The 15,919-nt window shown below is 42.4% G+C and overlaps 1 protein-coding gene across 8 annotated transcripts; it reads left to right on the plus strand.

Annotated features, from left to right (window-relative positions):
- On the plus strand, positions 1-8,034 carry LOC120099266 (uncharacterized). 8 transcript variants are annotated; one of them, XR_015649661.1, is made up of 9 exons: positions 1-66; positions 229-264; positions 443-727; positions 848-1,153; positions 3,110-3,406; positions 3,641-3,943; positions 4,172-4,222; positions 6,172-6,252; positions 6,638-7,024. XR_015649661.1 is itself a non-coding variant. In XM_087606442.1 (8 exons), the coding sequence occupies exons 1-7, from the start codon at positions 33-35 to the stop codon at positions 4,192-4,194; spliced, it is 1,284 nt and encodes a 427-aa protein (XP_087462568.1). In that variant the 5' UTR covers positions 1-32; the 3' UTR covers positions 4,195-4,222; positions 6,638-8,034. The 8 variants fall into 8 exon arrangements, 3 of the variants coding, with proteins under 3 accessions (XP_087462568.1, XP_087462561.1, XP_087462552.1); XR_015649663.1 differs by having other exon boundaries at positions 3,646-3,943; XR_015649662.1 differs by lacking the exon at positions 6,172-6,252 and having other exon boundaries at positions 3,646-3,943.
- Positions 8,035-15,919: the final 7,885 nt, after the last annotated feature.

Here is a 15,919-nt window from a genome sequence, read left to right on the forward strand (position 1 = left end):
AAACAGAGTTGCAGCCTCTGAGAGGAGATACCATGACCTTCACCTTCACAGCCCTGCTCTGTCTTGGTGAGAAGTGAAGAGGAGGTGGGGATACTGAGGTCTAGAAATGAGCAGGGCCTGGAACTCAGTGCTCACCCGTCAGGAAACCACAGTGTCTCAGGCAATTCTGCAGAGGGGAGGACTTACTCAGTCTTACAAACAAATTTCTTACAAAGAATTCTCTTCCAGGACTGACTCTGAGACTCTGGATCCCAGTGCTGACCGGTGAGTGTCTGCAGCTCTCCTGAAATTCACTTCTCTTCATATCCAGGAGCCATGTCTGGGCAGTAATGGTGGAAAACACCACATGTGTGTTATTCTGGGGGTAGCTGGAAGGTCATAGTGTTAAGAACTGATATCTGAGCATGGGTGTCCTGAGTCTTAGCTGCTCTGTTACTTACAGGGTCCCTCCCTAAGCCTATCCTCAGAGTACAGCCAGATTCTGTGGTCTCAATGGGAACTAAGGTAACCTTCGTTTGTGAGGAGACCATTGGAGTTAAAGAGTCTCATCTCTATAGAAATGGAAACCTACAGAGAACAGTTCTAAAGAACCATCAGAAGCCAACAAACAAGACTGAATTCTCATTCTCAAATGTAGACCAGCAAAGTGCGGGGCAATATCAATGTTCCTACAGGACTCAGGGTAAATCATCAGACTACAGTGAGCCCCTGGAGCTAGTGGTCACAGGTGAGTGAATACACAGGGCCCCAGGACTCTCAGATTTTGACTGTTTCCCTGTGGGAACCTCAGAGCCAAGGTAGATAATGAGGGATGGGGACATTCAACTGATTCCTCCTTCTGTCCTAGGAGCCTACTGGAAACCCAGCCTTTCAGCCCAGACTGACCCTGTGGTGACCTCAGGAGGGTATGTCACCCTCAAATGTGAGCCCTCGAAGAACTATCACTGGTCGATTCTTACTGTAGAAGGACCTCAGAAGCCCTCCTGGAGGCAGGACCCACAGTGTAACCACTACACTGGAAAGTATTATGTCCTGTTCTATGTGGGTCCTTTGACCTCCAACCAGAAATGGATATTCAGATGCTACAGCTATGAAAGAAACACACCACAACTCTGGTCAGCTCCTAGTGAACCACTGGAACTCCTGGTGTCAGGTGAGGAACCCCAGTCTTTCCACAGAATGACATTCAATGATACAGTTGCTGAGAGACCACATAGTATGTGCTGTATGTGAGGATCCAAGACTTTAGAACTTTGACACACAGCCAGGAAACACTAGCCAAAATACAGAATCCAAGGCTGACAGTGGTAGCCAAGCCCAAGATATGCAATAGAAAGATGATGCTTCATGAGGCCTTCTGTTAGTCTGAGAATCCAGAAGAACATGGAGAGGAAGGATTGAGGATACCAGGAGAAACATGGAACACAGAATGAACTAAGCAGGAATCATAAGGACTCACAGAGCCTGCAAGGGTCTGCCCTGTGCCTAGTGCATACATCCTGTGTCTGTTTTCAAGTTCTGGTTTTTGTTTGTTTGCTTTCTTCTTACTTGCTTCCGTGTTCTTTGATTGTTTCTTTGTTTTTTTTTGTTTTGTTTTGTTTTGTTTTTTTGTTTTGTTTTGTTTTGTTTTGTTTTTTGGTGTTTGGGGGATTCTCTGTGTAGCCGTAGTAAAGTTTCCTGGAACTCACTCTGTAGACAAAGCTCATCTCCAACACAGAGTTCCACCTGCCTCTGCCTCCTGAGTGCTCTGATTCAATGTGGGCGCAACAAAACCTGGCTTGCTTTAGGTTCTTGCTGAACTCCTAACAGTGGGAATGGAAATGTCTCCAATACTTGTACCTACACATGGAATCCTTTTTCTACTGGTGGCTTTCCTTGTCCAGTCTTAATGTGAGGGCACGTTCCTACTGTTCTGGAATCTTGTTATGCCATGTTTAGGTGATATCACTGGAAATCCTTCTCTTCTCAAAAAGAAGGCAGAGGAGCATAAACATGAGGGAGAACGGAGTGGAGAGGACTGTGTTATATTAGGAAGGATGGAAGGATGAGAGGCTGTCTTCCAGTATATGGTATGAGAGAAGAATAAATTGAATAAAAGCAACATCCACTGGTGGGACATTCTCTGTGCCACTTTCAAACATGCCCATGTGCTTCTCTCCTACTTCTGTGTGGGGAACTCCAAAAACCAACCATCAAGGCTGAACCGGGCTCTGTGATCCCCTCCAAAAGAGCCATGACCATCTCGTGTCAGGAAGACCTGGACACAGAAATAAATTTTCTGCATAAGGAGGGAAGCCAAGAAACATGGAGCACACAGACCCTAGAACAGCCTGGGAATAAGGCCAAGTTCTTAACCCTTTCTGTGACACAATACCATGCAGGGCAATATCGCTGTTGCTGTTAAAACTCAGCTGGTTGGTCAGACCCCAGGGACAACCTGGAGCTGTTGGTGACAGGTGAGGGGACAGTCAGATTCCCAATCCCAGGCACTGCTCTCAGGAGTACTTCTCTCCCACAGAATAGTCCTAGACAACACTGTGACTTGTGAGAACTTGTAACAGCTTCGTTATCTTCTATGAATCTATGACAAATATGAAACCAGGCTATCAGAACTGCCCAGCTTTGTGGTAACAGAGGGAGGGAACCTGATACTCCACTGTACCTCACAGAGCCACTATGATAAATTCATTCTCACCAATGAAGATCAGAAGTTCACCAGCTCACTGAACACACAGTATAGACGTTCTAGTGGACAGTACCAAGCCCTGTTTGTTATGGGACCCATGACACAAAACCACACAGGGACATTCAGATGTTATGGTTACTACAAACATACCCCACAGTTGTGGTCAGTACCCAGTGAGCTGCAAAAAATACTCATCTCAGGTAAGTCCCCTCTGTCATTCTCCAATCACTTTCTGAGACCCTAAACCCTTGCCATGGCCTGCTATTCTGCAGAGTTGCAGGTAGAGAAGGACTAGATGGAAAGCCTGTGTGCTCAATCACAGCCTGTTAGGAGACAAGCTGTCACAGGTGCTGGGCAGGATGGGAGGGCAGAGATGTTTGATAAGAACCAAACCTCATTCAATAGCTGCCACCTTCCTTCTAGGCCTGTCCAAGAAGCCCTCTCTGCTAACTCACCAAGGCTACCTCCTGGACCCTGGAATGAGACTCACACTGCAGTGTTGCTCTGACATCAACTATGACAGATTTGCTCTATACAAAGTGGGGGGAGCAGACATCACACTGTCCTCTAGCCAGTGGACCAAGGGTGGCATCTCCTTGGCCAACTTCACACTGGGCTTTGTGAATCACTCCACTGGAGGTCAATATAGATGCTATGGTATACAGAACCTCTCCTCTGAGTGGTCAGCATCCAGCGACCCCCTGGACATCCTGATCACAGGTGAGGATCTAAAGTGATGTACCTAGCCACTGTTCAGGCTCTCATGGGGGAGCTTAGTAGCTGAGGGCTGGGATGAGGGACAGGGATCTTGGGGAGGAACAGAAGGAGAGACAGGTCAGCAGGAGGTGAGCTCAGTCAGATAAAAGAAACTAAGTCCCATGTACTCAGGGTGAAATAATGTAATTTGAGCTCAGAACAAGGAAGACAGCCTCTCATCATCCCTCTTTTCTTTAGGACAGATTTATGACACACCTTCCCTCTCAGTGATGCCTAACTCCTCAGTACACTCAGGAGAGAATGTGACCCTGATGTGTTGGTCAATGTACCCTGTGGACTCTTTCATTCTGTCCAAGGAGGGATCAGGCCAGCCATCCCTTCGACTAAAATCAAAGGTCCAAGATCAACAGTACCAGTCAGAATTCTCCATGAATGCTGTGACCTCCACCCACTCAGGCACTTACAAATGCTATGGTTCTCGAGATTCATCTCTCTACCTGCTGTCATTTGCCAGTGCCCCTGTGGAGCTCAGAGTCTCAGGTGAGGTTGTTCTGACATCTCATTGTGATTTGCATTACAATACATAGATCTTTTGATTTGAGTGGGACTAAGAGGACAATATGAATGGTTAGTCAAAAGGCACATTCCACAGCACAGAATTTGATGGCAACAATAATCCTTCATGTAATGGTCACTCTGTCTTAGGGAGCTTACATGGCATATGTAGCACACACAGCACAAAGGACATCCTCTTGTTCTGTCTCTTAGGACCCACTGAAGTCTCCAGATGACCAACTAAAAGGTTCACCACAACAGCCAGTAAGTATTAGGCACCTCTTTATAGGGAATATGCTACAAACACAGGCAGTCTAACAAACAGCTCTTGTTAATCACAGTTCTCATTTCTGTCATTTGAGCGTGTGAATATGAAAGACCAAGAAATATCCCAAAGGACAAGCCATAGACTGGGACTTAACTGTTAGACTACAGAAGAGCATCCAAATAGACTATTTAGCCTCACCCTGGATGATGAGGCATATGGGTAAGGTTATGAGTAAGGAACCCAGAAAGTCATGTCTCCTTGATTCCCCTAAGAAACAATATTTCTCCTGAATACAGTCAGGTCCAAGAGGGCTAATAAAGATTCTGTTGGCACATAGGACCAGATAGGCTATACCTAATTGTGGGATTAATACAGCTGCTTCAGGATATTAAACTTGGACAAGCCCTTCTCTCTCTCTGGGATACTGTTTCTTTGAGTATAAATAAGAGAAGTGTGGTTCACACATCTTAGTTTTTTCTGTGCTGGTAGTGGCTGTGACCTCTCCAGATAGAGGAAGTCTGCAAAACCTGATTCTGCAGTGAGTCTCAAAAAACAAAACTCTGCTGATGCTTGGCAAGGGCATGTCAAGTTGCCATGGCAGAGGATTCAGTCTCCTTCAGTCTTGCGCATGAGGCATAATCCTAGAACTCTCTATGAGTTCTGTGACCTCCAACATTAGCAACTTCTTCAGGTGCTATAGATACCTCCAATTACCTCTATACTTTCTGTCATAGAGCAGTGACTCTGGAGAATTGGTCCCAGGTGAGGTGATCCAGATCTTTCTCAGCAGAAGGGGTGTCTCAGCATTCTCCATTTACAACAATTATCAGCTACCACAGGGTTTGGAATACTGTAGAGTGAGAGTCAGGTGGGTATTTGCCCTCATAATGGTGAGGGATAACCTGAATCATTCTAGGGATGCTCACTAAACTCCCTGCTAATGGAATCCAGGGGTGTCATGTAGTTTGAAAGAGCAGTTTGGAGAAGTCCCACACAGTTATAAGATCCTAAGCAGGAACTGGTCCACAGTGACAACATCTCCAAATCCACGAATAAACAGTATTCACAGGATCCCGGTCATACCCTTGCTCTCACTGCAGCCATAGCCCATGGAATCTACAGGAGAGGACATAGCCTTGGTATACCACATACAATTGTTCTATACCATCCTTCTGTTTAAATCAGATTCATATCCATAGATAATACCTTTCAGACAAAATTCTCCATGAGAACTACAACATAACAATTTTCACATTAAGGAAAATAAAATCCAACACTTGCAATCAAACCTATTGCATTGGGAAGCCTGAAACCTTTCCGTCTGAGTGACATAGAGGAAATGTATGATGCAGCCTTCATTTGAGAGGTGACACCTAAGAATATCCTCTGCTAGGCCTTGCTACACATGTCTGAAGAAGGGAAGGTTTTGGGTTGGGATTTGCAGGGACTCTCTACAACTGACCCTTGAGTCTTCTAGAGTATGGTGGATCATCACCACTCTCTACTAACAGTGTGACACATCCTGTTGTCACAGTAATTATTATTTGTAAAGCCAAGAAAACTAAGAGGTACATGTATCACGCTTAGGATCTAAGCATAATATAAGATAACTGTGGTTTCTGGGGAACTCTTAGATAAAATCCAATGGCCTATCATTCATTCTCTTTCTGATTTACACACACACACACACACACACACACACACACCACACACACACACACACACACACACACACACACAAACAACACACACACACACACACATACACACCAGAGGAGGAATGCTAAGATCAAGTTTGAAGTAGTAAGGTCTAAATGTCACAAGGGAATCACACTCACCAAAAAGAAAAAAAAAGAAAACATACTGCTAACCAGAGTCTGCACAACCTCTGAAGGCCTCACCAGAAACACCATTCTAAAAACTGACCTTTTGCTGCTCATAACAGTGACAGTGACCTGGAGCCAACTGCCTGAATGAATTGTCAATTTCATCTACCCTAAATTTACTGAATTTACTGGTATCACTGGTATGTCATTGGTTTTTTTTCCTAAAGAATTTAGTAAGAATAAGAGAGGGGACACAGGGAAGATTCATCCCAGAATTCCATGATCTTGTATGGCAAAAATGATGGGCATCTATACTAAATGATTATGTGGAACTCAGAAGAAACACTAAGAACTCTTAAGTATACACACATCCTACTCTTCTATTCTCAGGACTAGCTGAGACAATCTGCCCACCCTAGAACATGCCCAAACCTCAGACAGTTAAATCAGACAAAGAATTCCATGTCATGGAATGGGAAAGAGTAGAACCTTATGCTCTTCAAGAAAACGGGGGTCCTGAAAGGATGCTTTGTTAGGAAATTTTGATCATCCCTAACTCTGTGACTTCTTCGTTTAATACCACAGCCCCAGAGAACCGGGATCATACAATGGAAAATCTCATCAGGATGGGGATGGCTGTCCTGGTCCTCATAGTCCTTTCAATTCTAGCTGCTGAGGCCTGGCAGAGCCAAAGACAGTCCCACCATGCAGCTGGCAAATAATATAAAGAGAAAGACATACATCTTTCAATGATGTACACTCTTGGAAATGAATCTGATGATCCAAAATTTATTGTCAGAAAAATGTGTTATGATAGAATGTACAGGGAGCAAAACTCTTTGGAGTACTGAGGAAAGAAGTTTTATGATGAGGTGGTTCCTTGGTAAACAAACTATTGTCCCTCACATGCTGGGGGCCTTTGCTTCTGGAACCCACACTCTTCTGAAACGATGAAATAATAGAATATTCTCCCATCTGCCTGGAATTTCTTTCAGCTATTGATTGTATTTTTCTATAAGGGATTTAATCATTCACAATTGAAGGCCTGTGTCATCATTATAAATTGTATTTAGGGTCATTTCCTTGTTTGTTTGCGGTGAGTGTGTGTGTGTGTGTGTGTGTGTGTGTGTGTGTGTGTGTGTGTGTGAGATCAGGTATGCTTGGGCTTAGGAGGCAAAGGGTTAGTTGGTGTTCCTGGTGGCAGCAGGCCTCCTGGAAAGCACGCAGGGCTGTTTGGTGGGAAATGAGAGTATGCAGTGTAGTTTATTGCTCTATGCATTCAGCGGAGTTGGCAAGTCAAGGTTTGGTGAGAAGATACTACCTGGTGTCCCTTAGGATGGCAACCCCCTGAGTAAGAAGGAAGAGTTGTGGGTGCTACTATTTTTTAAAAGAACATACCAATAAAATGTCTCCTAGATAAATATCTTACTTAGCAATTATCAGAGAAGCATTCTCCTGCAGGAGATGTGAACTAATCAGACAACCACAACTGAACAACGAACAGAGATCTAAAAACACTGAATCATAAATGGAATGTCTGCATCTCTCTTGGCTCAGGGGACTTTGAGGAATAGGAGTTGGAGAAACTGTGAGAGACACAGAACATGGATGACCCCAAGGAAACTATGCTTTCCAGACATGAATCTGATGCAAAATATGGCAATATGCACAGGGCCAGCACAGGTCTGTGTGACATCCTGTCCCTGTGCTGAGAGATGTGGACACAGATTTCTTCTGTGCCCCAGAAGCTAACCACGATTGATAAACACTTGTAAAGAAAATTTCGTTTTTCCAACAAAGTCACACTACTATGCAAAGCACACTGAAGAGCACATGAGGCCAACACAAAATGAACCCACTGGTATTTTGGGAGGTTTTGCTTATGATGCTTGTCTTTTACGTATATATTATGTCCTGTTTTGTCCTTATATGACTTCAGCGAATTCATAATGTAGATATGCTTTTAAAAACTCACAAAATTACACATCTGAAGAATATACAATTTTACCTAACAGTAATTCATGTATGATTTAAAAAGGAAGTTTTTTTCAATCTGGAGAGATGGCTCACCAGCTGAGAACACTGACTGTTCTTCCAGAAGTCTTGAGTCATATGGTTACCAAAAACCATATGGTGGCTCACAGTCATGGGTAATGGGATCTGATGCCTGAACAGGATTCTTAGAGAGAGGCAGTAATGGGGGGATGATTGGGAGGGGAACACCCATATAGAAGGGGAGGCAGAAAATAGGGAGGGTATTGGCCTGGAAACTGGGAAAGGGAATACATTTGAAATGTAAATAAAAGAGGTCCAGACATGCCTGGGAAGCCAAAGGACACTACTCTATGCCCACATTTCTGACACTAGAGGAAAATGCCAAACACCTAGCACCATCTGGGCTCCCTGTGAACAGGGTCCCGAGTGAAGACTGGGCAGGCCCATCTGGTTGCTGCCCTCAAAGAGAGCTGAAGCCACTCCAGGCCTGAGACCAGAGGTAAGACCAACTTTTCTGCTCTAAGTGACCTGCCTGGCGGACTCAATACACATGCCCACATGAACACCTGAAGAAAAGTAGACAGGAAATACTACACACCTGAAAGCAGAACACTGTGTTCCCATAACTGGCTGAAAGACAACAGGAAAACAGGTCTCCAGCATTTGTAACACAAAGGCCTATACGGCAGTCTAACCACTGTCAGAAATAGGAAAACAAGGTAACACCAGGGACAACGTGAAAGGAAGAGGCAAGCCCAGGAACCCAAACAACAGAAAGGAAGACTACATGGCATCATCAGAGCCCAATTCTCCCACCAAAGCAAACATTGAATATCCAAACACAACAGAAAAGCAAGATCTAGATTTAAAATCACATTTGATCATGATGATGGAGAACTTCAAGAAAGACATGAAGAACTCCCTTAGAGAAACGGAGGAAAACATAAATAAACAAGTAGAAGCCTATACAGCAGAATCACAAAAATCCCAGAAAGAATTCCAAGAAAACACATTAAACAGATGAAGGAGTTAAAAGTGGAAATAAAAGCAGTAAAGAAAGCACAAAGTGAGACAAACCTAGATATAGAAAACCAAAGGAAGAGACAAGGATCCATAGATACAAGCATACCAACAGAATGCAAGAGAGAGAAGAGAGAATCTCAGAAAAAGATTCCATAGAAATCATTGAAACAACTGTCAAAGATAATATAGAACAGAAAAAGCTACTGGTCCAAAACATACAGGAAATCCAGGACTTAATGAGAAGATCAAACCTGAGGATAATAGCTATAAAAGAGAGTGAAGGCTCCCAACTCAAAGGACTACTAAATATCTTCAACAAAATCACAGAAGAAAATTTCCCTAACCTAAAATAAGAGATGCCCAAAAACATACAAGAAGAATACAGAACTCCAAATAGCTAAGACCAGAAAAGAAACTCCTCCTGACACATAATAGTCAAAACACCAAATGCACAACAAAAAAAGAAAGAATATTAAAAGTAGTAAGGGAAAAGGTTAAGTAACATATAAAGGCAGACCTATCAGAATCACACCAGACTTCTCGCCAGAGACTATGAAAGCCAGAAGATCCTGGACATATGTCATACAGAGCCAAAGACAACACAAATGCCAGCCCAGGTTACTGTATCCTGCAAAACTCTGAATTAACATAGATGGAGAAACCAAGATATTCCATGACAAAACCAAATTGACACAATATCTTTCTACATATCCAGTGCTACAAAGTTAAATAAAGGGTAAAGCCCAACATGAGGAGACAAGCTACACCCTAGAAAAAGAAAGAAACTAAACGTCTTGGCAACAAAACAAGGAGAAGAAAAGCACACAAACATGGCCTCACATCCAAATATGAATGTAAAAGGAAGCAATAAACACTATTCCTTAATATCTCTCAACATCAATGGTCTCAACGACCCAATAAAAAGACATAGACTAACAAACAGGATACCCAATGAGGACCCTGCATTCTGCTGCCTACAGGAAACACACCTCAGAGACAAAGACAGACACTACCTCAGAGAGAAAGGCTGGAAAACAACTTTCCAAGCAAATGGTTTGAAGAAGCTAGCTGGAGTAGCATTCTAATACCAAAAAAAATCAATTTTCAACTAAAAGTCATCAAAAAAGATAAGGAAGGACACTTCATATTCAGCAAAGGGAAAATCCACCAAAATGAACTCTCAATCCTAAATATCTATGCCACAAATACAAGGGCACCTACATACGTTAAAGAAACCTTACTAAAGCTCAAAACACACATTACAACTCACACAATAATAGTAGGAGATTTCAACACCGCACTCTCATCAATGGACAGATCATGGAAACAGAAATTAAATAGAGACGTAGACAGACTAAGAGAAGTCATGAAACAAATGGACTTAACAGATATTTATAGAACATTCTATCCTAAAGCAAAAGGATGTACATTCTTCTCAGCTCCTCATGGTATGTTCTCCAAAATTGACCACATAATTGGTCAAAAAACGGGCCTCAACAGGTACAGAAAGATAGAAATAATCCCATGTGTCCTATCAGACCACCACAGCCTAAAGCTGGTCTTCAATAACAATAATGGGGAAACGCCCATATGCATGGAAGTGGAACAATGCTCTACTCAACCATAACCTGGTCAAGGAAGAAATAAAGAAAGAAATTAAAGACTTCTTAGAATTTAATGAAAATGAAGGTACAACATACCCAAACTTATGGGACACAATGAAAGCTGTGCTAAGAGGAAAACTCACAGCTCTGAGTGCCTGCAGAAAGAAGCAGGAGAGAGCATATGTCACCAGCTTGACAGCACACCTAAAAGCTCTAGAACAAAAAGAAGCAAATGCACCCAGGAGGAGTAGAAGGCAGGAAATAATCAAACTCAGAGTTGAAATCAACCAAGTAGAAACAAAAAGGACCATAGAAAGAATCAACAGAACCAAAAGTTGGTTCTTTGAGAAAATCAGCAAGATATATAAACCCTTAGCCACACTAACGAGAGGACACAGAGAGTGTGTCCAAATTAACAAAATCAGAAATGAAAAGGGAGACATAACTACAGAATCAAAGGAAATTCAAAAACTCATCAGATCTTACTATAAAAGCCTATATTCAACAAAACTTGAAAATCTGGAGGAAATGGACAATTTCCTACACAGGTACCAGGTACTGAAGTTAAATCAGGAACAGATAAACCATTTAAACAACCCCATAACTCCTAAGGAAATAGAAGCAGTCATTAAAGGTCTCCCAAACAAAAAGAACCCAGGTCCAGACGGGTTTACTGCAAAATTCTATCAGACCTTCATAGAAGACCTCATACCAATACTATCCAAACTATTCCACAAAATTGAAACAGATGGAGCACTACCGAATTCCTTCTATGAAGACACAATTACTCTTATACCTAAACCACACAAAGACCCAACAAATAAAGAGAACTTCAGACCAATTTCCCTTATGAATATCGATGCAAAACTACTCAATAAAATTCTAGCAAGCCGAATCCAAGAGCACATCAAAACAATCATCCACCATGATCAAGTAGGCTTTATCCCAGGCATGCAGGGATGGTTTAATATACGGAAAACCATCAACGTGATCCATTATATAAACAAACTGAAAGAACAAAACCACATGATCATTTCATTAGATGCTGAGAAAGCATTTGACAAAATTCAACACCCCTTCATGATAAAAGTCCTGGAAAGAATAGGAATTCAAGGCACCCACCTAAACATACCAATAGCCATGTACAACAAACCAGTTGCTAACATTAAACTAAATGGAAAGAAACTTGAAGCAATCCCACTAAAATCAGGGACTAGACAAGGCTGCCCACTCTCTCCCTACTTATTCAATATAGTTCTTGAAGTTCTAGCCAGAGCAATCAGACAACAAAAGGAGATCAGAGGGATACAGATTGGTAAAGAAGAAGTCAAAATATCACTATTTGCAGATGACATGATAGTCTATTTAAGTGATCCCAAAGTTCCACCAGAGAACTACTAAAGCTGATAAACAACTTCAGCCAAGTGGCTGAGTATAAAATTAACTCAAGTAAATCAGTAGCCTTCCTCTACACAAAAGAGAAACAAGCCGAGAAAGAAATTAGGGAAACGACACCCTTCATGATAGTCCCAAATAATATAAAGTACCTCAGTGTGACTTTAACCAAGCAAGTAAAAGATCTGTACAATAAGAACTTCAAGCCTCTGAAGAAAGAAATTGAAGAAGACCTCAGAAGATGGAAAGATCTCCCATGCTCATGGATCGGCAGGATTAATATAGTAAAAATGGCCATTTTACCAAAAGCAATCTACAGATTCAATGCAATCCCCATCAAAATACCAATCCAATTCTTCAAAGAGTTAGACAGAACAATTTGCAAATTCATCTGGAATAACAAAAAACCCAGGATAGCTAAAACTATTCTCAACAATAAAAGGACTTCACGGGGGAATCACTATCCCTGAACTCAAGCAATATTACAGACCAATAGTGATAAAAACTGCATGGTATTGGTACAGAGACAGACAGATAGACCAATGGAACAGAATTGAAGACCCAGAAATGAACCCACACACCTATGGTCACTTGATTTTTGACAAAGGAGCCAAAAACATCCAATGGAAAAAAGATAGCATTTTCAGCAAATGGTGCTGGTTCAACTGGAGGTCAACATGTAGAAGAATGCAGATAGATCCATGCTTATCACCCTGTACAAAGCTTAAGTCCAAGTGGATCAAGGACATCCACATCAAACCAGATACACTCAAAGTAATAGAAGAAAAACTAGGGTAGTATCTCGAACACATGAGCACTGGAAAAAATTTCCTGAACAAAACATTAATGGCTTATGCTCTAAGATCAAGAATCGACAAATGGGATCTCATAAAACTGCAAAGCTTCTGTAAGGCAAAGGACACTGTGGTTGGGACAAAACGGCAACCAACAGATTGGGAAGAAATCTTTACGATTCCTACAACAGACAGAGGGCTTATATCCAAAATATACAAAGAACTCAAGAAGTTAGACCGCAGGGAGACAAATAACCCTATTAAAAAATGGGGTTCAGAACTAAACAAAGAATTCACAGCTGAGGAATGCCGAATGGCTGAGAAACACCTAAAGAAATGTTCAACATCTTTAGTCATAAGGGAAATGCAAATCAAAACAACCCTGAGATTTCACCTCACACCAGTGAGAATGGCTAAGATCAAAAACTCAGGTAACAACAAATGCTGGTGAGGATGTGGAGAAAGAGGAACACTCCTCCGTTGTTGGTGGGATTGCAGAATGGTACAACCATTCTGGAAATCAGTCTGGAGGTTCCTCAGAAAATTGGACATTGAACTACCTGAGGATCCAGCTATACCTCTCTTGGGCATATACCCAAAAGATGCCCCAACACATAAAAAAGTCACATGATACACTATGTTCATAGCAGCCTTATTTATAATAGCCAGAAGCTGGAAAGAACCCAGATGCCCTTCAACAGAGGAATGGATACAGAAAATGTGGTACATCTACACAGTGGAATATTATTCAGCTATCAAAAACAATGCCTTTATGAAATTCATAGACAAAGGGTTGGAACTGGAAAATATCATGCTGAGTGAGGTAACCCAATCACAGAAAAACACACATGGTGTGCACTCATTCATAAGTGGCTATTAGCCCAAATGCTTGAATTACCCTAGATGCATAGAACACATGAAACTCAAGACGGATGATCAAAATGTGAATGCTTCACTCCTTCTTTAAAAGGGGAACAAGAATACCCTTGGCAGGGTATAGAGAGGCAAAGATTAAAACAGACACAGAAGGAACACCCATTCAGAGCCTGCCCCACATGTGGCCCATACAAATACAGCCACCCAATTAGACAAGATGGATGAAGCAAAGAAGGGCAGGCCAACAGGAGCGGGATGTAGATCTCTCCTGAGAGACACAGCCAGAATACAGCAAATACAGAGGTGAATGCCAGCAGCAAACCACTGAACTGAGAATAGGACCCCCGTTGAAGGAATCAGAGAAAGAACTGGAAGAGCTTGAAGCAGCTCGAGACCCCTTATGAACAACAATGCCAAGCCACCAGATCTTCCAGGGACTAAGCCACTACCTAAAGACTATACATGGACTGACCCTGGACTCTGACCTCATAGGTAGCAATGAATAGCCTAGTAAGATCACCAGTGGAAGGGGAAGCCCTTGGTCCTGCTAAGAATGAACCCCCATTGCAGACTGGTAAAACCATTCTGGAAATCAGTCTGGAGGTTCCTCAGAAAATTGGACATTGAACTGCCTGAGGATCCAGCTATACCTCTCTTGGGCATATACCCAAAAGATGCCTCAACATATAAAAGAGACACCTGCTCCACTATGTTCATCGCAGCCTTATTTATAATAGCCAGAAAATGGAAAGAACCCAGATGCCCTTCAACAGAGGAATGGATACAGAAAATGTGGTACATCTACACAATGGAATATTACTCAGCTATCAAAAACATAGAGTTTATGAAATTCGTAGGCAAATGGTTGGAACTGGAAAATATCATCCTGAGTGAGCTAACCCAATCACAGAAAGACATACATGGTATGCACTCATTGATAAGTGGCTTTTAGCCCAAATGCTTGAATTACCCTAGATCCCTAGAACAAACGAAACTCAAGACGGATGATCAAAATGTGAATGCTTCACTCCTTCTTTAAATGAGGAAAAAGAATACCCTTGGCAGGGAAGGGAGAGGCAAAGATTAAAACAGAGACTGAAGGAACACCGATTCAGAGCCTGCCCCACATGTGGCCCATACATATACAGCCACCCAATTAGACAAGATGGATGAAGCAAAGAAGTGCAGACTGACAGGAGCCGGATGTAGATCGCTCCTGAGAGACACAGCCAGAATACAGCAAATACAGAGGCGAATGCCAGCAGCAAACCACTGAACTGAGAATAAGTCCCCCGTTGAAGGAATCAGAGAAAGAACTGGAAGAGCTTGAAGGGGCTCGAGACCCCAAAAGTACAACAATGTCAAGCAACCAGAGCTTCCAGGGACTAAGCCACTACCTAAAGACTATACATGGACTGACCCTGGACTCTGACCCCATAGGTAGCAATGAATATCCTAGTAAGAGCACCAGTGGAAGGGGAAGCCCTGGGTCCTGCTAAGACTGAACCCCCAGTGAACTAGTCTATGGGGGGAGGGCGGCAATGGTGGGAGGGTTGGGAGGGGAACACCCATAAGGAAGGGGAGGGGGGAGGGGGATGTTTGCCCGGAAACCGGGAAAGGGAATAACACTCGAAATGTATATAAGAAATACTCAAGTTAATAAAGAAAAAAAAAAAAAAAAAAGAAATAAATGTATATAAGAAATACTCAAGTTAATAAAAAAAAAAAAAAGAATGAACCCCCAGTGAAAGTGATTGTTGGGGGGAGGGCAGCAATGGGGGGAGGATGGGGAGGGGAACACCCATAAAGAAGGGGAGGGGGAGGGGTTAGGGGGATGTTTGCCCAGGAACCGAGAAAGGGAATAACATTCGAAATGTAAATAAGAAATACTCAAGTTTAAAAAAAAAGGGAGAGAAATTGCCGTGCCAATAATTATGTGTCACGTGAGACTATGAAGAAAAGACTGTAAATCTCATTCCAAGCAGATATACAGAGACGGACCCTTCTCAGAAACATCAAAATGTTGAAAATAAGGAAATATTTCACATATATTTGTGAAAAGGAACAAAGCACAATGACAATTTTAAACTGTTGTGTGAGATGTTCCCACATTTCTGCTACAATATGGCTCTGACAGTGATGGGCACAGGTGAGGCAGACACTGGTGGGCTAAGGATATC

Source organism: Rattus norvegicus, chromosome 1 (genome assembly GCF_021556685.1).
Source record: "Rattus norvegicus strain SHRSP/BbbUtx chromosome 1, alternate assembly SHRSP_T2T, whole genome shotgun sequence".
Taxonomy (NCBI): Eukaryota; Metazoa; Chordata; class Mammalia; order Rodentia; family Muridae; genus Rattus; species Rattus norvegicus.